The following is a 23,215-nucleotide window of genomic DNA, read 5'->3' as shown; positions in this document are numbered from 1 at the left end:
CCCTCGAGTGACGTCAGGACCAATCCCTTCACGGCGTTCCCGTCCAAGTTCCACCTCTGGCATCTCGCGAGACTTTTGTTTTCCTCCAACCTGTCTCGGACCTGCGCGCGACGTCGGGCGCTTTGGCCTCTGCGGTTTGATGATTTTCCGTCAGTCTTAAGGTTCCAAACAAGCCGCCTCTTTGGCCTTCGGCCGCTAAGATCTCGCGAGATTTACCGGGGCTGCCTGCGCAGCGCCTGCGCAGATCTCTTCCAAGCAGAAGGTCGCTTTTGGAGGAAGTGGCTTCTTTGCGTCCCGTGACCGAAGCGCCGTTACTACTTTCTCGAAGCTCCTCTCGGCCGCTTGCCGGGACACTCCGCCGCCAAGATGCCCCGGATTATGATCAAAGGGGGCGTGTGGAGGAATACGGAGGTGAGGCAGCTTTTCCCGCCGTCCGCAGCCCTCCTCCGGGTCCGGTAGCTTGTGCGCACGCGCGGGGAGCTCCGGGAGCCGTGGCTGTCCTGCGGGGTGTTCGTGGGGGGCCGCGACTGCGCGGACCCCGGGGACCATTGCCATGCGTGGGTGCGGACGCGGGTCACCTGGCTCCCCGCGGGGGCGAGGTCGCGACTTGTCGCTGGGCGCTCCCTGCCTGGCATTTGCTAGGCCCTTGGACACTCATTTGTTCAGTTAGGGACGCGCCCCCTCAGTGTCCTCTGCAACCCCGTGGCGGCCCCGACGGGACCTCCGTCCCCTCCGTGGGAGCCTAGTTTTTCTGCAAACCCTTTTCCTTTCTCAGCCCGTACACAGCGCTTCGCTCTGCCAGAAGCCGCTGTGGCCGCAACTTTGTTTTTCTGTGACTTCCTTCCAGCCGGGCCGGCTGCGCGTTTACGTCTGCACCTCCCTGCTTATCTGGTCCCCGGGCATAGTCTGTCGGTTCTGCGAATCCCCAAGGTCCTTTCTCTTACCGTTCCACTCACGCCACCCTTGCCGGGATAGAAGCCAGCTAGGACAGACTTAACGTACGACGGTGTTTGCTTCCAGAAATGGTGTAGGTTATGTCAGGGTGAGCGGAATGGGAGAAGAAAGGAAATAAAAAAGAAGTGAAGTTAACTTGCATTTAATCGAATGCGCTGCATGCCTGAGCACCTTTCCACATTGTGCTGTCTTGAGATAGCTCCTTATTGCTTGGTGTCTTTCCAGCCATCCTCCAGACTTAGCTGAGAACACTTCTTAGCGTCCTTGCCCATTCATTAATCGCCCTGTTGAGAGTTAGTTGTCTAGTGGTTTTGTGGCACCTAGTTTTCATTTGCTACAGCTTCCATTGTTTTCACAATCACTTCTGTGTGGTTCCGACCGAGTCGCTTCTCAGAGCCTCAGTTTACTCATTTTTGTAAGACAAACAATAGTATTTAAGCTCTTGAAGTGAGTTGCCAGTTTGGAACATCGCGAACACAGCTGGGTACATTAGTAGGCTTTCAGTAAAACCGAGTTGCAGTTGTCCTCATCAGACAGCAGCAGGACAGAAGGAGCAGGCTTTGGCATTCTAGTATGAAGCAGGTTGCTTGGTGATGTTTGGGAATGAATCTTGTAGGATAGGTACCTGCCACATGTATTTGGTTGAAGATGTGTTGAAGTATAGAAAACCTTTACTAAAGTTACAAATGGAGGCACTGAAAAGGGACTTGGATACACTAAGACAATTTAAACTAGAAGAGACTCGAGATTTACTGTCTCAAGTAACAGCAGGATTCCTCTGTAGTGTCAAAACCCTGCAGGGGGGTGTGTGTCTGAGATAGGGTCTTATGTAGCTTGAGTGGGCTTTGAGCTTGCTATGTAGATGAGGGTGACCCTTCTGATCCTCTTCAGGGCTGGGATAACAGTTGTGTACTGCCATGCAAAGTCTTCCGGGAATCTAATCCAGGACTTAATGTATACCAGGTGTGTACTCTACCAGCTAGTAATGGGAGAGAAGATGGAGTGGAGGGCTTAAGTATAAGGCAGGCAATGCAAGTTCATTGTGGAAAAAGCCTAAAAGTAAAGTGCTTAGGTGCATTCATCTGTGACTCTGTGTTTGTGAGTCTGCTTGGCAGGTTGTCTGGGCATTGGATTATGCTTTGGGTGCTCTGGCGACACAGGTTTTTGGAGATTGGAGTAGACAGTGTGCTGACTGATGAGGTAGAGGGAGCTGTGGATCCTGGGCTGTTGTGCTGAGTAGGATGCCAGAGAGGTTGCTTCTTTGATTCTCTCTCCTGGAGTATATAGGACCTGGCTCAAGGTGGACATTCAGGAAGATTTGTTTTTGTTTCTGTTGTTGTTGGTGTTTTTTTTTTTTTTTTTTTTTTTAGTAAATATATAAATGTATGTGAACTTGATCTTTGTGAAGAGAATGGCATTGCAGGTACATACTGGTGAATAATTTTGTTTGTCATAAAGTAGTGTTTTCAGCATTGACTTTTCCCACCTCCAGTTTGTTGAGGAGCAGGTAAGATGTCCTTTTTCTGTTTAAAAAAAAAGATACATTTTTATTTTTAAAATTATGTGTCTGTACATGAGTATAGGTGCCTTGGATCCCCCTGGAGCTGGAGTTAATCAGGTAAGCTGCCTGATGAGGGTGCTGGGAATTGAACTCACATTTTCTGCAAAGAGCAGTACATGCTCTTAACCACTGAGCTGCTTCCCAGTCATCCCCATCTGATTCTTTTGTGCTAGTTATTGTTAACTGTTAACAAAGTGTCCATACTTTTTTTTTTTAAATGATTGTGTAATTTGATTAAATGATTTTGAAATCATTTTAAATGATTCCTCTCTACAGGAACTCTGCAGGGACTAACTTAAGTTTTATTTTTTCTCATTTGGAGGCTTGTGATTGAATGCATTCTCTTTGGTAACTTTTCTAGGATGAAATTCTGAAAGCAGCGGTAATGAAATATGGGAAAAACCAGTGGTCTAGGATTGCCTCATTGCTGCATAGGAAATCTGCAAAGCAGTGCAAAGCTAGATGGTATGTACCAGTCAGTAAGTGGAAAACAGCATGACCTCAGTCCCTATACCATGACGAGTGAGATGACTCTTTGACACCCTCCCACCCCCAGCATGAACTGTGCTATGGAGGGAAGTATGGAGAGAGGTGCCTTTAGATGTACTTACCACTTGCTTCCTGTGTTTTGAGCAAACCATTTCTCCTCCTCTTTCCCTGCCTGTTTTCTCACAACTTAGCACTAATTGATCAGTTGTGAATCCTTGTCCAAATGAATTCATGTATTTATTTGAGTGCCTCGTGAGACACATGTGAGACACAATACAAAGTCTTAGGTAGCTGGACCTTAGTTCATTGAATGAGTTGTGATCTAAAAGTTTATAAATTGGTTATATTAGGACTTCCTTTCCCAAAGAAATAAATGCTAAACAGTGCTTGTTTTGTTTTTTTTTAAAGCCGGGTCACAGTAGTTAGTTTCCTTGTAATGGGACAGCAATATTGCATACTTGCTACACTAAAATGCAACATTCCACCTATGTGTCACCTTATTGACTTTACAACAGGGTGGTGGTTCTTGACTTTAATGAACCCATCCCAGCTGCAGCCCATCACGTGCTGTGAGGAACATCATTTGGATTGTGTGAAATGACCCAGATTCTGATGGTGGAAAGAAAGGGTCAGATGCAGAGCAGAAGGAAAGTGGCTCTCCAGCTGCAGTAGTTTGATTCCTTTCCCTCTTAGTGGCCTTATGCCATCAAGCTTCAGCCTAGCTTGAGCTCCAGGGGCAGTGAAGACTTAGACATGTGGACAGATTCTCACCCATCTAAACACCTGACAGACATGGCAGAGTGGGCAATGTCAGAAGATGGAGGATGCCGTAGGAGCTCTACTGTAAATTAGAGCCCAGCAGTTGGAAGCACACAGCTCTGGTACACTTAGTGGGTTTAAGTGGATGCTTGGAGAAGGAAGTGAAGATGCTGTGGACTCAAACATAAGGAAGTGCAGTGAAATTACAATATAAATAATACAAGGTGCTATTTTTTTTTCCAGATACTTTTAGAACTTCAGAAAAGCTAAGAACAAGTGCTGGGTATGCCAGTGCACGCCTTTGATCCCAGCATGGAAGGCAGAGGCAGGTAGATCTCTGAGTACAAGGCTAGCCTGGCCTACAGGTGGAGTTCCAGGGCAGCCAGGCCTACACAGAGAAACCCTGTCACAAAAAAACAAAAAATCCCAAAACAAAACACCACAATTACCAATAAAAACCAAACCAAATAACAACAACAAAAAAGGTTAAACAAATAAAGATAAATACTAGTTAAAAAAGAAGTCACATGATTGCATTTTGCACTTCAGTCTATGAGGTTTTTAAGTATTACTAATCTTACATACTTAAAATACATTGTAATGTGAAGAGGGGAAGATGAGTAAGTTTGACTTCACAAGGTATCATCTTGTCAGAAAGAATAGTGTTAGCGATTGAGGGATGAGAGCATGTGTGGTCTTGGAGTCCATGGGAGCTGACAAATGTTTGCTATGTTGTCTTTAATAGGTACGAATGGCTGGACCCAAGTATTAAAAAAACTGAATGGTCCAGAGAAGAGGAAGAAAAACTCTTGCACTTGGCCAAGCTGATGCCAACGCAGTGGAGGACCATCGCTCCGATCATAGGAAGAACAGCAGCCCAGTGCTTGGAACACTATGAATTCCTCCTGTAAGTGGTCCTCAGAGCGCCTTGAAGACTGTGTGTATGTTAATGTGCTGAACATACTTACAGTCTTTCCAGCTTAATTGTGCCTGTGACTAAAGCCATAGAAACTAAAGTCACTGAAGTCTATATTTCAGATGTCACATGGTTGAGCAAAATTATGTCTTTTGCTTTCTTTAGAAGGGTAGTTTACACAGTGTGCAAGTCACACTCATCTTAGAGTGAGAGTGAGTCAGTGCATGAGGCCCCATCACCTACGCTGCTGAGAGTTTGTTAGGACCTTCTTGTTCTGTTTCAGGAGTGTATTTGCCTGGATGTTCTGCATTTGTGAGGAAGGGCTGCTTGTTTCATCATGAGTGGAAATACTGAAATTAGAGAATTTTAAAGCCGTTTTATTCACATGAAGCAGTTGTAAAGATGCTGTTTCCCGTAATGCTCATCAGTTGGATATTTTGGGAAAGAAAGAGTGCCAGAGCTAGAACCTCGGTAATTCTCATATTAAAAGGTACTGTGACTAACTCATCTGGCATTTGTTTTTTTTCCTTCAAGGGACAAAACTGCCCAAAGGGACAATGAAGAGGAAACAACAGATGACCCCCGAAAACTTAAGCCTGGAGAGATAGACCCAAACCCAGAAACCAAACCAGCTCGTCCTGATCCAATTGACATGGATGAGGGTGAGTGGATGCTGGGAGTGCTTCTGCTCACAATGCATGACTCAGGCCTTCTTCACACTCTTCTTAGTTCCTCCTGAACGCCCGACTGTTTAGAGTCCCAGGTGTCTCCCCGAATGTGTCTGGTTCTATTTTTATTAGAGTGACTGCTTTTTTGATGATGCCCCTTATTTTCTGTTTCTTCATTTCATTTAATGAATTGAGCAGTGTAGTAGGCAGATGGCCTAGAGGTGAGTGGTGAGCCTCACGGGATCCTGTCTCTCATTCCCTTTCTGAGAGGCAACAGCTAGCGTACTGGACCTTGCTGTTTCTTTGACTGTAGGGTGAGTTACTCTCCAGGAAAGAGCTGTGCTGCAGGAGCTGTGCTGGAGACTGCCAGTGGCTCTGTGACACATGCATTGGGCTTTGGCTCCATCTCTGCTGTTTATTAGCTATTTGACCTTAGCTAAATCATACATGCTTTCTGAGTTTGAGTCTTCCCTGCTGAGGGTGGAAAATAATACCTGCTTTACTTTTTTGCAGGTACGTGGTAGTTTTTCAGACTCAGTCTGAGTGCAGTGGTTCCCAAGAGTGACTAGTCTGTGATGAGGCTGTCTACATCCTCTCCACTGGGGAAACTTTTAAAGCTAGAGGTGCCAGGTCCTCCCCTGGAGAGACTGAGTTGGTAATTTTTACTGAGGGAAGAGAGAGGACTGTGATCTGAGTGGAATCTAAGTCTTACCCATCGCTGTGACTTTTTTGTTGTTCTGTTTGGGAAAGTTGTAGAAAATGTCTTGGAGGAGAAACAGTTCTGAGGGAAAACATGCCTGTGAAGGTTGTCGGTTCCTCATGATTAGTTGTTGCTTAATTTCTCTACTGGTGCTGTGCCAGTTTGTTAGTGATAATGGGTGTGTTCCTGTAGTAGAGCTTTCTGAGTGAATACTTGCTACTTGCTTGATATACTTCATTTTTTCTTAGCTCTTCTTAGCATCTCTGAAGTAGACATTCTTATTCTGATTTTAATGGGAAACATATTCCCAGAGGTAAATGTGAGACCAGCAGGTTAGTGATGGGATGACTTGTAACCTGACTTTGGTGTGTGCGCTGATGGCTTTTGTCAGCTGCAGCACTAGGAGCCGCCTGACTGCTGACGTTGAAGAGGAACTTACTTTTTCTTGTCTTTATTTTTGCAGATGAACTTGAGATGCTTTCTGAGGCTCGAGCCCGTCTGGCCAATACTCAAGGGAAGAAGGCTAAGAGGAAAGCAAGAGAAAAGCAGTTGGAAGAAGCAAGGCACGGTTTTCCATTCTTTGTTGAATAATTAGTTGTGCATCCTTAGGCTCAGGAAACTGTATGGCTATCTGCTCTAGTTGGTGACTAGTCTGATTTTCCCATTTTGCTAGTCTTCCTTAGTGTCTTTACTGTTCTGGAACAAATAAAAACAATTTCTGGATTTTCTCCCTAACCATTTTAGAATAGTTGCAGGAAAAGTACACTTAAGGTTACAAAGCATGGCAGAAATTATGGGCATATATTTGACCCATTGTGCTGTGTTTGATCTCTTGTAGCATCGTGGCATCAGGTGGCTTTCACACGACTGTCAGTTACTAGTTTCTTGTCCTCCTTGATTAGTGTTGGGCTGTGAGGCTGATCATAGAGGCAGTTAACGAGCTTTGAGCCAAATTCTAGTCTGTCAGAGAAATCTTCATTTAAATAGTGAGCGAATTATATTAGGCATTGTTCTTTGCTCAGGCTTTACCCCACCTTCTCTTTGCTTCCTTTTGGTGGAATTTATATCATTCTGATGCCCAGAAGCCAAGATAAAGTTGGTAAAGATACTGTCTGAACTGTGTGGCAGCCTGTGGGCTCAGGTATTGGACAAACTTCCCACCCAACAGTCTTGGCTCCTGTGCTGTCTAGAACTTGCTTCTTCCCAGCTATTATTCTCAGTCCCAGATCGTAGCATGGAGGATGCTTTCTGGCATAGCTGGCCCTTCATTAGTGTAAGAGTAGTCAGAATTGATGGGAGTGTGATGCACATGGGCTAGAGACCTGTCCCATCTAAGAGAAGGTGCTATGTTTTCTTCACATTGAGCTGCTTATATGTTCTGTATACTGTTGAGGGTTAAGTAATGTAAAATTGGAAAAATACTTTTTCCTATTTTGTCTAGGGCTATTTGGGAACCCAGTTTGCTGGAAGCCATTTAATCATTTGAGTCGGCAAGGAATACAGTAGTCGATCTGTGAAAGGCTTTTAGGTTTGGTTAGGACTGATTGGTTAAAGTACATCTGTGCAGATTTTAATTTAGCCTACCATTTCTTGTAGCATCTGTGTGTTTATGTAAGCTGTATGCTGCATACGTCTTGGCAACAGGTAGGACTGACCTGTGTGTGAAGCATGGTACCAGACTACTCCAGATGTTAAATTACTTTTCTCTATTTCTTACGGCGTAAAAGCACTTTTGTTTATTATAAATGAGTATGCTTTCCCTTCCACTTCTGTTAATATTGTTGTTTTAGGACATGGGTGATACAGTAGCATATGCTTCAGTTAGATTCACTAGCATGATGATGGGAATGTGTTAGTCTTTGTTCCTGTTATTTAAAGAATGAAATTTACTTTTGGAATACATCCTTCAAGGCTTCTCTTTCATTGTAGATGTTTATGTCTGTAAACTCATTAGCATAGAGATTGGATCATCCCATATATACTCTCATCTCAAACATAGTGCTTTGTTAATCTTACTGGGGCTCCCTGGTAACCGACTGATTTCTTCACAAGTCTCTTTTTTTTCCTTGAGAACTGCATGTTTTGTATATGGTAACATTATAATACTTGTGGGTACTGTACCCCCGGCCCCATCCAGTTTATTATTGTTTGTTTTGAGACTGGTTATATTACTTTAGTCAAGTCTATTCTATTGCGGTCCTCCCAGAGATGAGCAGCCTTTAGTTGCTGCTCAGGGAGGAGGAGGAGTCTTGGATACCACAGTCATTGTGGGATGGGATGGTTGGGGTAGGGTTGATACCTTTTTCCCCGATTGTACCCGCTTGTTTGTTACAGTGATTTCAGCAGTGTTCTGGGGTTATAAATTGCTGTGTAGATGAATCTGATCCAGTTTGAGTTCCTTTGAAGAGATAGTTCTGAGATCAGCCTTTGAGATTTATTCTGATTCCAGGACACTCAATCTTTCAGTCTCTGTCAAGCTAGTTGGCTCACAGATCACCCTCAGTCTCCACTGAACCTGTCCTCTCTTCCCACTTGCTGTTGACCACAGCTTTTGAAAATGCCCTTTGGCTGGATGGAGTTTATGTTGTAGATGACACTCAGGGCTTTTAGGTCTTGCTTCTTCTCCAGGGCTCCGACTGCATTTCTGATTGACACTCTTGGTTAAAGGGTACTCTTGGTCAGTACGCTGGGGAGCAGGTATGGTGGGCAGTCCTTAAATCTCTCCCAGGGTAGAGTCTTCAATCCAGAAGTTGGGGCAGAAAGAGCTATCAGGGCTGAGTTCCCAGTGGTAGTGTGCCTAGGGGAGAGCCATTGTTTGGGTGGAAGAAGGGAACCTGTGTAGCTGGGTGTCTGAGGCAGGGTAAGAAATGCTGATGCCCAGCTCTTCTGGACTGAAAGCCTTTGACTGCTAGCTAGCAGGGAGAGGAATTTCCTCCTCTAGGTGCTGGTGGGTAGAAGGGAGAGGGTCTCTGCAGCTGTTAACTGCTTGTCTTTCTTACCAAGGTTAGCTAGATTTTCTTGAATGTTTATATGTTTGCCATGCTCTTCCTTTGTCATGTTTTCTGGGAAGTGTGTTTTTTGTTTCTTGGACTTTCATACTGGCTGTCACTCTTGCATATACTGGTGTGCGATTTGTTTTTCTATCTTTAATACTGTGAATAACTTTACTCATTAACTCACTAAAATTACAGCATCATTAAGAAATACAAAGGAAAAATGGAATTAAGTGTAATTTTGCCCTCTGGTGATTGTCACTGTTAAATATTGCTGCCCTGACTCTAGCAGATAGATATACATGTAACATTTGCATGCTTTTCTATTTGTGAGTTGTGTAACATTTTACTCAGCTCTGCCATAGGCCTCTTTCTATGTAAGAGTAGATTTATAGCTTTTTTCAGGATTATGTAGAAGTACATATTTCAGAAGTTACATAAAGCCTGTATAATACCTTGTTTTATATCTTTGTAAATTCATTCAGTAAATTTTTATTGGTAAATTAGATTGTGGCCAGTATTTAGCAAAACAGTCTTTGATTAAGTTCTTGTTCATGTTGGTTTACTTATTTATTTTTGGTTGAAGTCAGAAGTGAGTTGGTGGCTTTTAAAATATGAAAACCGTAAGCTTTTAATGTGTGTTTCTAAATTTGTTTTGAGAAAGTCATCCAGTTGGTTTTTCTATTACCTTTGCTGGAGACAGTCTGCTTCTATACCTCTTTTTGAGACTGACTCACTAGTTAGTTTTGGTCTAGACCTGGCCTCAAACTCTCAGAGATCCAGCTTCCTCCTGGTGCGGCTCAAGGGCTGGGATTAAAGGTATGCAGCACCATGCCCAGCCTTAGTTTTCACCCTTTTGCCATTAAAATAAAGTTCAGAAAGATAGTAACTAGATAATGTGGAAATAGTGTATGGTAATTTGTGATTACTAGTTAAGTAAAACTTCCATTATTTCTATTTACTCTCTCTCTCTTTTTTTTTTTTTTTTCCCACATTAGAGTTTTTAAAAAAAATTCTACTTAGCTGGAGAGCTGGCTTAGTGGTTAAGTGCAGTGCTCTTGAAGAGGGCTACAGCTACGTTCTAGAGCATAGCTACCTGACTTCAGTTCCAAGAATTCCAACGCCTGGTTCTGGTCTCCTCAGGCACTGTATGCTTGTGAAATTCACTCACAAAGACATACATATACATAAATTACGATAATAAATCTTTAAAAGCTTACATAAGCTTGAAAAATAGAATTTTATTATCTCTGAGAATTTCATACATATTTGATCATACTCACCTCCGACTCCTCCCAGGTCCACTTGTACATAAAATGTATTTTTCTGATTAGTACCAAGTATATTTTTATTTTGTTTTATGAGTTTTTTTGCTGCAATTTGTGTTGCAAAAAATTTAAATCTCAACAATATTCATCTTTTTTTGCTACCTAATTTATTAGTAACTATTTTCTTTTGTTTGTTTGTTTTCAAGATGGGGTTTGTCTGTGTAGCCCTGGCTGTCCTGGAACTCACTCTGTAGACCAGGCTGGCCTCAAACTCCTGAGTGCTGTGATTAAAGTCTACACCATCACTATCTGGCTAGTGACTATATTCTTTTTTTAAACATTTTTTTTATTGATGTTTTGTAAGTTTTACATCATGTACCCCCATCCCACTCATTTCCCACCTTTGTATCCACCTTCTACCCTTGCAACATCTGTTCCCCCCCCAAACCAAAACCACCACCACCACCACCACCACCAAACCCATCTTTTTGGGGAAACTGTAACATCTCACTGTGTGACCCCCAAGTATATTCTTATTCAGAGAGAGAAGGCACACAATTACTTACAGCTTTTCTACTTTCCCCTTTGCCTCACTCTGTTTTTAAATCAGAATTGGAATTTGGCAGATGGTTTGAGTTAAGGGCTTGAGTAAATACTTCTTTTCCAGGTAACCAGATAGTTTTCTTAGTGATGTTGGGTTAACCCATCTCTGCCCGGCAGTGTTAATTTTCAAGCTGACTCTGCTTTTTCTTTTTCTAGGCGCCTCGCTGCCCTCCAGAAAAGACGAGAGCTTCGAGCAGCTGGCATAGAGATTCAGAAGAAAAGGAAAAAGAAGAGAGGAGTTGATTATAATGCTGAAATCCCATTTGAAAAAAAGCCTGCTCTTGGTTTTTATGATACTTCTGAGGAGAATTACCAGGCCCTTGATGCAGATTTCAGGAAATTAAGACAGCAGGATCTTGATGGGGAGCTAAGATCGTGAGTCCCTTTAAGTTTGGAAATAGGTGCAGTAGAACTCTGGGAAGCCTTTACTGTCTACCAGGTTCTTAGGGTTTAGGGTGATGAGGCCTTCTTATGCTTTCATGGATTTAATGAGTTTATCTTTGTGAGAAAATCAGTGAACCTGGGCTGTCTTGTTGTTAGTATACAAGATACATTTTATCTACTTACTGTGTAAGTGTGTAAGTATTTTGTATATATTTGTGTGGCTTGTATGTTGTGGCACCCATGTGGATGTCAGACAACAGGTTGTTTCTTTCCTACCATGTGGGTTATGGGGTTGTCAGATTTGGGAGTCAGGTATCTTTACCTGCTGAAGCATCTCACTGACTTGATGTGTGTTTTTTACTTGGTGCTTGTGTTTCAGTAGGCTGTTTACTCACTGATGACATCTTTCTTTTTTTGAGCCTGTATGGGTGTTTTGCCTGTGTGTATGTATACTTGATGTGTGCCTGGTAGTCATGGAGGGCAGAAAGAGGACATTGAATTCCCTGGAACTAGAGTTACAGATGGTTGTAAGCTACTGTATGGGTACTGACAATCAAACTAGGGTCCTCTGGAAGAGAAGCCACCCAGTGCCCTAGTCATCGAGCCATCTCTCCAGCTCAGTTACTGTTACTAATGACATGGTTTTTGTTTGTTTTACATATTACTTTTTTTTTTTTTTTGAGACAGTATCATTATGTAGCTCTAGCTGTCCTGGAACTCACTATGTAGATCAGGCTGTTAGAGATTCACCTGCCTCTGCCTTCCTAGCATTGGATTAAACACCACTATGCCTAACTTATTTTTTCACCAATGACATCTTTATATTTCTGTACTTTTGTAACAAGTTAGATCTTTTGCCAATGACTTGAAGAAATCAAGTTTGTGTTGTATATGTGGGTATATGTGAGTGTGTGCTTGTGTATTTGGAGAAGAGAGATCAACTCTGAGAGTTGTTCCTTAGGAACTGTTCACCTTGTATTCTATCCCACTACCACCCCATTCTAGGCAGGAGCTCTGTCATTGAGCTGTAATCTCAGCCCCACTTTGTTGAGAATGAAGTTTTTCATGGCCTGGAGCTCACCAATTTTGGTGTATGAGCTCCAGGAATTCTCCTGACCCATTTATCTGGCTCTAGGAGTTGGAGTGTTTGTGTTTTACCCCTTGAGTACATGTGGAGGTCACAGCCAAGACACCCTTATGAAATTGGTTCTTTCCACCTCTGTTTCAGAGTTCTGGCAGTCAGTTTATATCATTGAGCTGATGTTGCAAATGCTTTTCTGTGTTGTCCTCTCATTGGCTTAACCTGCTCTAGTTTTAAAGTGAAAAATATTTACCTTTTTTTTTCTTATAAAGAAAAGAAAAAAGTGTTTGCTATATTCTTAAATCTTTATACTTGATGTAGATAGGTAGACACATTTATGTTTCTATCTCTCTTTGCTCATTTTAGAGATATTAGGAGTTCCTGTGAATCTATTGATAGGAATTTTTACTTAGTTATCAAGCACTTTACAGCAGAATTTTCTTGAGTGTTTAGGGACTTTGTTTAGGTAGGCTCTTCAAATAGATTAAAGAGTAAAGCTAGGCATTTGGAATGGGGTAGACCTGTCTGTGGTAGGTAAGAAGACAGGTAGGGTTTTTTTTTTAACATTCTGCCTGAGGCTCGTTTAAGTGTCTAACAACATTTGGTTTGTCATGAACATACCCTTGTTCTTTACTTTTTTTTTTTTTTTTTTTTTTTTTTTTAAACTTGGGCAGCAAGATGGCCCAGCAGGTAGAGGAGCCCACTGTCCAACTTGATGATCTGAGTTTCATATCTGGAGCCCATGTGGTGGAAGGAGAGAACAAGCTCCTGCCAGTTACCTCTGAATGTCACATGCACACCATTGCACATGGTGTACTCCCAACCCCAAAAGAACTTGTATAAGTTTAAAAATTATAACAATAGTGAGGTTTAAACACTTGATATATTTTAATTCTGTCTCCTTCATTTATTTTTTTATGCATAAACATCATTTTCTTATGCCCACGTATGTTTCTATGTGGATGTAAACATAGTAAATGTCTTGTATCTTTTGACATATGTTTTACTATTTTTATAGTTTTAGGCTTTAAATTTTAGTACTTAAATTAGTGTCTATCTTTTGTTAATAATTCTGTAACTATTCCAAGTTTATTTTTCTCAAATGTAGTAGATTCGTTATGTAGGAATAGCTTAACATACTCACTTTTGTTTTTAAAGATTTTATTTATTTATTTTATATATATGATGAGTGCATTGTAGCTGTCTTCTGACACACCAGAAGAGGACATTGGATCCCATAACAGATGATTGTGAGCCACCATGTGGTTGCTGGGAATTGAACTCAGGGCCTCTGGAAGAGCAGTCAGTGCTCTTAACCGCTGAGCCATCTCTCCAGTCCTACTTTTAAAAAAATTCTTTAGAAATGAAATTGTTTAAAGTTTTAATAGTTTTATAGCTCTTGATATTATTGCCTGTGTGTAATCTTTTTTTCTGTCATGATCCATTACAGTGAAAAAGAAGGAAGAGATAGAAAAAAAGACAAACAGCATTTAAAAAGGAAAAAGGAATCCGATTTACCATCAGCTATCCTTCAAACTAGTGGTGTCTCTGAGTTTACTAAAAAGAGAAGCAAACTTGTGCTGCCTGCCCCTCAGGTAATTGGAATAGTCTATCTTCCTGTGAATTTACGTGCTTCTGTCATATTCAGCAAATATTGGTGGGCTGCTGCCTCAGACTTGTGCTTAATGCTCAAGAAACCCCAGTCTAATGGAGAGCTGTGTGGAGAAAGTGATGAGGGCATGGGCACAGTTGGTTAATGTGCTTCTGCTTCCAGTGGTGGCAGTTCTTGGTAGTTATTGAATTCTTCCTTAATATTTCTAAGGATATTTCTTTGGTAAAATTATAGAAGTAACACTTTTAGATTTTCCTAGAGACTTGTGGTTTAGTGGACTGTGGGATACTTGTTGATTTTCAGTAGTATTTTCTTCTCATTAATAGTTCTTGGTACAATCAATCTGTCAATATATTGATTTAAAACATTCTAACTATGCCTAGCATGTATACATCATTGGAACAATACAAAAATGAGCATGGTTCCTGTGTAAGGAAGGGTAGCATGCACATGTATGATCCATTCTATATTTAAAAATAGAAAATGTGAAGCTGGGGGATAAGGAGGGTGGAATAGATTGGGAGGAACTCGGGGTTAAATATGGTCGGTAAACATTGTATGGAGTTCTGTAAGAATTAATAAACATAATAAAACACTTTTAAGTACAGAAATCTAGCCATTACAGCCAGTTGTTTATAATGTGAATTTTTCCCCCTATAGTAAAAGGAAGACTTCAAATATATTTTGGAGATTTTAAAGCCAGGCAAAATTAAGTGGTACAGAGATGTCTCTCTGCCCTTGACCCAGCTTCAGCAAGTCATTCTCTGAAACGTGGAATGTTTAAGCTGCACTGTTCCCTATTAAAGGGTTTACAGGGCTGGTCTTGTCCTTTAGATTTCAGATGCTGAACTCCAGGAAGTTGTCAAGGTAGGCCAGGCCAGTGAAGTTGCACGGCAGACGGCAGAGGAGTCTGGAATCACAAACTCTGCTTCTAGCACTCTCCTGTCTGAGTACAATGTCACAAACAACAGCATCGCTCTGAGAACACCACGGACACCAGCCTCCCAAGACAGGATTCTACAGGTATGCTGACACTGTTGATCATCTTTGTGTCACCGTGGAGGACACCACATGGTTTGTGTATGGATAGGGCCAGCAGTTTGGACTTGATGGCCATGATCGCAGAGCATTTCTTACAGCACAGAGCTGAATGGTGACTGTCTGTTCATTTACAGCATTTTGGAGCTGACCTGCCCCTCTGCCTCCATTTTGTACTTGTCAGGCAAGTGCAGGTCTTACAGTTTTGCTCTTTTAAGTTTTGTATGTGTGGATGGTTTCTCTGCATGTATATATGTGCACCATTTGTGTACAGTATCTGCATAGTCAAAACAGGGTGTTGGAGCCATTGGAACTTGAGTTGCAGACAGTTGTGAGCTGCCTTTTGGGTGCTGGGAGTTGTGCCTGGGTCTTTAAGAGCAGCCAGTGTTTTTATCCTCTGAGCCATCTATCCAGCCCTTTCTTCCAGTTGTTGGGGCTTGGTAACCACTGTGCCTGAAAGGTTGTGGACCTGCTGCTGTTGGTCCCAGGGCTGCCTCAGAACACTGGGCATGGAGCAGAGCAGTGCAAGGACACTGTATGTGCCAGCACCTCCCACAGATGGTAGCTGCTGCCTCTTGGTGACACCTTTACCTTCTTTTTGTTTTTGAAGAACTATAGGGGAGGGAGATTGTAGGAACATTTCAGTAGGAGACAGCTCTCAGAAGAACCAGTAGTCTACTGGGTCATTTGGTTGTTTTGGGGTGTTTTCTACCTTTGTGTGTTTATTATTGCGGTGCATAAAGTGAGTCATGTTACCTTTGCTTTTCTGGATGTGTTGTCATTTGGTCCTTTTCTTATGCAGAAGTTGTAAGCCTGTCTCTTTCCAAGAGACACTTTTTATTTGGAATAGCAAAGCATGCTCACGACTTTTGACAGTATGAAATTCTAGATTCCTCATGAGAACAGATACTCAGAATCATGGAGCAAGTCTTTCCCAGTTGTCTGCATTTTGCCTCTTAGTAGTTTAGCCTACTTACTATGCTCGAGATTGCTGTGGGCTAGGAATTTAGATAGGACACATAAAAGTTGACTTTCCCCTGCCTGGGAACACTGAGCATTTGAAGGTGACTTGACAGCTAGTGGCTAGAACACATGGGGTGTCATCCTCCATGTGTGATAGTGATGCTGGATATAGGTTGGTGACTTAGCATGGTGCATGGCATAAGTCTATATCTGCACCTGCATGTGGTTATACAGTCTTCAGCATGGCAGTTGAACTTCTCTCCTAGTATCTCAGAGTGATGTAAGAGGTGTGAGTGTGGAGAGAAGCTACATCATGGTTCTAAGCTAACATTGGAAGTAAATCCATGCTATTCTTTTTTTTTTTTTTTTTTTAAGATTTATATATTTATTTTATATACAGGAGTGCTCAGTCTTCATGAATACCAGAAGGAGGACATCAGATTCCATTACAGATGGTTGTGAGCCATTGTGTGGTTGCTGGGAATCGAACTCAGGGCCTCTGGGAGAACAGCTAGTGCTCTTAACTGCTGAGCTATCTCTCCAGACTCTAAGCCATGCTACTCTTGTTGTATTCTCTGTCAAGGAGAAATACAAGCCCACCTACATTTAAGGGGAATGGGAGGAGAGGAACACTGAAGACACATAGACGAGTATTCAGTATGCCTGTCTTTGAAAGGTAAAGTCTGCCTTTAGACACTGAGCTGGGAACTAAGATTAAGGCAAAGATAGTTACAGGAGAGTGAGAACTAAAAAGTACCTGATCATTTCAGTCTTAGCCAAAAGGTTGAGAAGGCTGAGACATGAGACTTCTTAAAGAAATCTGATCCTATGAGTCTTGTGGCATGCATTGGCAACTTAGGTTTGTCTTAACTTTCCGACAAAAGAAGCAGAGACTGAGAGTTGCTTATAAACATTAGATAAAGAATTAGTGATGAAGCCAGACTAAAACCTGAGTGTTGTGACATTTGGCCTCAGCTCACATCTGGAACTTTGATTTCTTAGTACTTGATGGTAAAGAGTGTTGAGGACCACACTGCCCCACGCTTTGGGGCTAAGTGCTCTGGTCAAGAGAGAGAGAGGGGATGGAGGGCCAAGAGACGCAAAGAATGGAGACAAGACCGGGTGTGTGGTCAAGTCTGGTTACTCCTTTATTTCCCCTATTCTTCTCCTATTACAAGAAAATCCTGGGTATTTATAAGCACAAGCAGAAGAACACAGGTGAAGACATTTTACCACATGCACCATGCAGCTGGGGTCACTAAACAGCAAAACAAGCTATGTGGGATAAACAATATATTTATCAGAGTGTGCTTCAGCTGTTATAGGCTTTTGAAAAACAAGTCTCTCATCAGGGTATATGGCTCCAGATGGCTGCAAAGTTGATAGCTGCTTTCTACTTAAAGTCGGCTCCCAACAAAAGAGATCTGGCATGGATAATGGGAGAAGCTCTTGGGTAATGGCAGTTTCATAATGAGCCCACAGTACTGTTTCCCTCCTGCCCCTTAACACAGAGTCTCAGGTGGCTTCTAACTAACTGTGTAACTGAAAGTACCTTGGAACTCTTGATCACCCTGCTTCTCCATCCTAGGTGCCAGAATTGTAGGCATGTTGCATTCACACCTAGAGATGGTAGCATATCTTGACATGTGAACTTGATTCAGAACTTCTGATATGATTTGTTAGGTGAACAAAGGACTGGAAGTGCTGAGATCTGTTCCAAAGCAGTACTCACTCTCTTGGTTTTCTTGTGAAAGATTGTGTATAAATCTTGTCTGCATCAAGATTTGTATAATAGGGCCAGAGGGAGGATTCTACTAGCCTTTCTGACTGTTATACACTCTCCTTTATTTCCAGGAAGCTCAGAACCTCATGGCCTTGACCAATGTGGACACTCCATTGAAAGGTGGGCTTAATACCCCACTGCATGAGAGCGACTTCTCTGGTGTGACTCCACAGCGGCAGGTTGTGCAGACTCCAAATACTGTTCTGTCTACCCCTTTCAGGTATTGTAAAAATGAGCATGTTCTGTATTTTAGAAAAACTTCTATTTAAGAACCTGGGCAGCATGTTTTTTTGAGTAATGTTGATGGAGATTGGATAACTGTTTAACTTCAGTTTGCTTTTTTGATGTCTCTTAATTGGGTTGCCGGGTGTCTTTGGAGGTTAGAAGAGGGTATTGGCTCCCAAAGAGCTAGAGTTAAGGTTGTGAGCTGCTATGTGGGTGTTAGAAGTTGAACTGGGTTCCCTGCAAGAGCAGCCGGTACTCTTAACCTGAGCCATCTCTCCAGCCCTGGTATTCAGTTTTAGGTGTTAGCTCTGTTCTCTATGAGTTGTTTAGGATAGACATCCCCACAGCCCGTTATATGTGTAGATGACAGCAGAATCAAGAGTCATTGGAAGCTAGTCTTTGTATGTTAGTTATTGCTTCCTGTGAGGCTAAGAGAGCCTAATCTGTGTTTTCCTGTGTATATCTTGTCTCTCAAATAGATTGTAAGCTCCTTGGGGGCAGGGACCATGTCTTAAATGATAACTCCGCACCTGTTGGGAACAGATGTCTGGCAGTACCATCAATCTGGAACACAGCCAAGATACAGGAAGTAAGCAACCAAAACCAGAAAGGCTTTGAATAATTAAAGTATAAGTTGCTGCTGGACTTTATTGTTGAGAGCCTAAACTCAGAGCCTGTTCATTCTTAGATGTGAATCTGAAAATGTGGTGTTTGATTTCCAAACAAACTATAAAAGCACAAGCCATGTAAAGTGCACCTTTGATGGGAATGAGTGTGACCTGAAAGCTAAAGACTTAAGAAGGAGGTGATAAATGATGAGTACACTGAGCTTCAGGAATCGCCTGGGGCCCTCGAATGAATGCGGTGCTCAGCCTACCTGCCAGCTGCTTGTTCTTAGTTATCCTACCGAGTCAAAGTTGAGAAAATGTTTGGTGGGCCTATAGGAAGGCAGAACATACATGTCAGGGCTGGAAACCAGTACAGTGCATATAAATATGGTTTCACCAAACCAAACTTCAGTCTTAATCTAGATAACACAGTGAAAGCTAGACAGAGGTTTTGGTGTCGTTATTCCTTACTTTATGCATTTACCATGACTTAGATTTCTGTTTGTATAGGACTCCTTCTAATGGAGCTGAAGGGCTGACTCCCCGGAGTGGAACAACTCCTAAACCAGTCACTAATGCCACCCCAGGTAGAACACCACTTAGAGACAAATTAAACATTAATCCAGAGGATGGAATGGCAGACTACAGTGACCCCTCTTATGTGAAGCAGATGGTAAGTGTCAGCTCTTTTTATATTTAGATATTCAGGGACCTTCAACCTGCCAAGCAGGTGCTCTACACTGAGAGATACCTCCAGCTCTAAATTTTAAATTAAATTCAAGTTTTTATCTTTATGTGCTTTGGTGCTTTGCCTGCATATGCGTCTGTGTGAGGGTTTTGGATCCCTTGGAGCTGAAGTTAGAGACAGTTGTGAGCTGCCTTGTGGATGTTGGAATTGAATTTAGTCTAGTTCCTCTGGAAGAGCTGCTAGTGCTCTTAATCACTGAGCCATCTCTCCAGTACTCACTCTCGCTCCTCCCCCCCTTCATAAAACCAACTCAAGTGCAGATCCTAATGAGCTTTTATTCTCTCTCCATGAAGAGATAGTTTTAAGACATTTTTAAGACCACAAAACACTGGTTTATTACAAGTCAAGGTTTTGTTTGATATTAATGAAGGAAGGTAAGAGAATAAAAATGTTGAGGGTCACTTTAGAAGAGTCATTACTAAGTTGATTGTTTGATTTTTATATCTCTAAACATTTAAACTATATTTTCTTATTTAGTATATATTCCTATGGCACATGTGGGTGCACATTTACTGTGGTGCGCATGTGTGGATCAGAGCACAACTTGAAAGAGTTGGGTCTCTCCTTCTACCATGTGCATCTCGAGATCAGACTTAGATGGTCAGTTGTGGAAGCAAGCACTTTTACTGGTTCCAAGCCAGTTGTTTCAGAGACAGAGTTTCTCTGTGTAGCCCTGGCCGTCCTGGAACTCACTCTGTAGACCAGGCTGGTCTCGAACTTGGAAATCCGCCTGCCTCTGCCTCCCAAGTGCTGGGATTAAAGGCGTGCGCCGCCTCCACCGCCCAAGCCAGTTGTTTCAGAAACTTGTTTGTTTTGTTTTAGGCCCAAGCTGGTTTTGAGTTTGTGGTAATCCTGTGTCAGTCTACTGAGTTTTGTAATTATAGGCATGTGTCACTATGCCCTGCTGTTTTAGAAGTTCTTAGAGAATGTATTACTAAGTTAGTACTTACAGTGAATTGACAAGGACACCAATTCTTTTCTACAGGAAAGAGAATCTCGTGACAATCTCCGTCTAGGATTGTTAGGCCTCCCTGCGCCCAAGAATGATTTTGAAATTGTTCTACCAGAAAATGCTGAGAAGGAACTGGAAGAACGTGAAATAGATGATACCTACATTGAAGATGCTGCAGATGTGGATGCTCGGAAGCAGGTGAGACCCTTTAGAAAGCATCACCAGTGTGGTCATGCTTTAGAGCAGTGGGTTGCAACCCCTTGGGGGTCACATCAGATATCCTGTATATCAAATATTTACATTGTAGGTCATAACAGTAGCAAAACTACAGTTATAAAAAACTGTGAAATAATGTTATGGTTGGGGTTACAACATGAAGAACTGTATTCAGGGGCTGCAGCATTAGGAAGGGTAAGGGCCTTTAGAGGGAGGCATGGCTGTCAGTGTTGCTAGGTTGCTACTTTGATTTTTTTCTAATATGTTAACAAAATTCCTCAAATGATGTCATTTAACAATAATGTACTGTCGTGAATGAATAATTGTGTACTCAGAATATCTTAATGGGTTTTTAAAGATGTTTATATGTGCCCCTTCCACCCCTCACTTGGTCCTTTTTGCTGGGACAGATGGCTAGTTAGTCTGCTCCCATGAAGACACCATATTCTGACCCATCCTACAGGAATCTCTGTTATCAGAGCAGCAGAGAATTCGATGCACTCAGAGCATTTGAGGAAACTAGATTCCCAGGAGTTCTAACTCGCCCAGGATCATAGGATTTCAGGATCCCAGAGGTGGTCTGACTCCCAGGAGCTCTTTCATCCAGGATCACAGGATTACAGAGATAGCTGGACTCTGAGGAGTTCTGACACAAGCAAGGTAACAGTAGAGACAGGCTCCTGTCAGAGACAGTGCAGGTAGCACTAGAGATATCCAGATGTCGAAAGGCAGGCTCAAGAACATAAGCAACAGAAACCAAGGTTACCTGGCATCATCAAAACCCAGTTCTCTCACCATAGCAAGTCCTGGACACCCTATCACACTGGAAAAGCAGGATTCAAATTTAAAATAACTTCTTATGATGATGATAGAGGACTTTAAGAAGGACATAAATAAGTCCCTTAAAGAAATACAGGAGAACACAGGTGAACAGGTAGAAGCCCTTAAAGAGAAAACACAAAAATCCCTTAAAGAATTATAAGAGAACACAACCAAACAGGTGAAGGAATTGAACAAAACCAGGACATAAAAATGGAAGTGGAAACAATAAAGAAATCACAAGGGGCGACTACCCTGGAGATAGAAAACCTAGGAAAGGATAAGAAGTCATGGATTCAAGCATCACCAACAGAATACAAGAGATAGAAGAGAGAATCTCATGTGCATAAGATACCATGGAAAACATTGATACAACTGTCAAAGAAAATGCAAAATGGAAAAAGCTCCTAATCCAAAACATCCAGGAAATCCAGGACACAACGAGAAGACCAAACCTAAGTATAATAGGTACAGATGAGAGTGAAGATTTCCAACTTAAAGGGCCAATAAATATCTTCAACAAAATTATAGAGGAAAACTTCCCTAGCCTAAAGAAAGAGATGCCCATGAACATACAAGAAGCCTACCGATCTCCAAATAGACTAGACCAGAAAAGAAATCCTCCTGTCACTTAATAATCAAAACATCAAATGCACAAAACAAAGAAAAAGTATTAAAAGCAGTAAGGGAAAAAGGTCAAGTAACATGTAAAGACAGACCTATAAGAATTATACCAGACTTCTCACCAGAGGCTATCAAAGCCAGAAGATCCTGGACTGATATCATACAGGCCCTAAGAGAACACAAATGCCAACCCAGACTACTTTACCCAGCAAAACTCTCAATCAATATTGATGGAGAAATCAAGATATTACATGACAAAAACAAATTTACACAATATCTTTCCACAAATCCAGCCCTACAAAGGATAATAGATGGAAAACTCCAACACAAGGAGGGAAACTACAACCTAGAAAAAGCAAGAAAATAATCTTCCAGTAAACCCAAAAGAAGATAACACAATTCCACCTCTAATAACAAAAATAACATGAAGCAATAATCATTTTCCTTAATATCTCTTAACATCAATGGACTTAATTCCCCAATAAAAAGACATAGACTAACAGACTAGATATATAAACAGGACCCAGAATTTTGCTGCATATAGGAAATGAACCTCAGTGACAAAGACAGACACTACCTCAGAGTAAAAGGTTGGAAAACAATTTTCCAAGCAAATAGTTCCAAGAAACAAGCTGGAGTAGTCATTCTAATACCAAATAAAATTGACTTTCAACCAATAAAATTATCAAAAAAGATAAGGAAGGACACTTGATACTCGTCAAAGGAAAAAATCTACTAAGATGAACTCTCAATTCTGAACGTATATGCTCCAAATACAAGGGCACCCACATTCATAAAGGAAACTTAACTAGAGTTGAAAGCACACATTGCACCTCACAATAATAGTGGGGGATTTCAATATCCCACTCTCAGCAGTGGACAGATAATGGAAACAGAAACTAAACAGACACAGTGAAACTAACAGAAATTATGAACCAAATGGATTTTACAGATATATAGAACATTTCATCCTAAAACAAATGTATATACCTTTTTTCAGCACCTCATGGTACCTTCTCCAAAATAGACCATATAATTGGTCACAAAACAGGCCTCAACAGCTACAAAAAGATTGAAATAATCCCTTGCATCCTATCAGATTACCACGGACTAAGGCTGGTATTCAGTAATAACAAAAACAATGGAAAGCCCACATTCATGGGGAAACTGAACAATGCTCTACTCAATGATAACTTGGTCAAGGAAGAAATAAAGAAAGAAATTAAAGACTTTAGAATTTAATGAAAATGA

The 23,215-nt window shown here is 41.7% G+C and overlaps 1 protein-coding gene across 1 annotated transcript in view; it reads left to right on the top strand.

Moving 5' to 3' along the window:
- The first annotated feature begins 70 nt into the window (after positions 1-70).
- Positions 71-23,215, top strand: part of Cdc5l (cell division cycle 5 like) — a 42,517-nt gene continuing 19,372 nt past the window's right edge. Inside the window, exons 1-11 of the mRNA XM_034521612.1 lie at positions 71-411; positions 2,877-2,980; positions 4,509-4,670; positions 5,214-5,341; positions 6,511-6,610; positions 11,068-11,286; positions 13,827-13,971; positions 14,823-15,011; positions 17,844-17,992; positions 19,116-19,278; positions 20,339-20,503. Coding sequence (XP_034377503.1) covers positions 367-411; positions 2,877-2,980; positions 4,509-4,670; positions 5,214-5,341; positions 6,511-6,610; positions 11,068-11,286; positions 13,827-13,971; positions 14,823-15,011; positions 17,844-17,992; positions 19,116-19,278; positions 20,339-20,503 — 1,569 coding nt within the window. The 5' untranslated portion in view covers positions 71-366. The remainder of the gene's footprint in view (positions 412-2,876; positions 2,981-4,508; positions 4,671-5,213; positions 5,342-6,510; positions 6,611-11,067; positions 11,287-13,826; positions 13,972-14,822; positions 15,012-17,843; positions 17,993-19,115; positions 19,279-20,338; positions 20,504-23,215) is intronic.

Source organism: Arvicanthis niloticus, chromosome 17 (genome assembly GCF_011762505.2).
Source record: "Arvicanthis niloticus isolate mArvNil1 chromosome 17, mArvNil1.pat.X, whole genome shotgun sequence".
Taxonomy (NCBI): domain Eukaryota; kingdom Metazoa; phylum Chordata; class Mammalia; order Rodentia; family Muridae; genus Arvicanthis; species Arvicanthis niloticus.
This window is presented reverse-complemented; position numbering and strand designations above follow the sequence as displayed.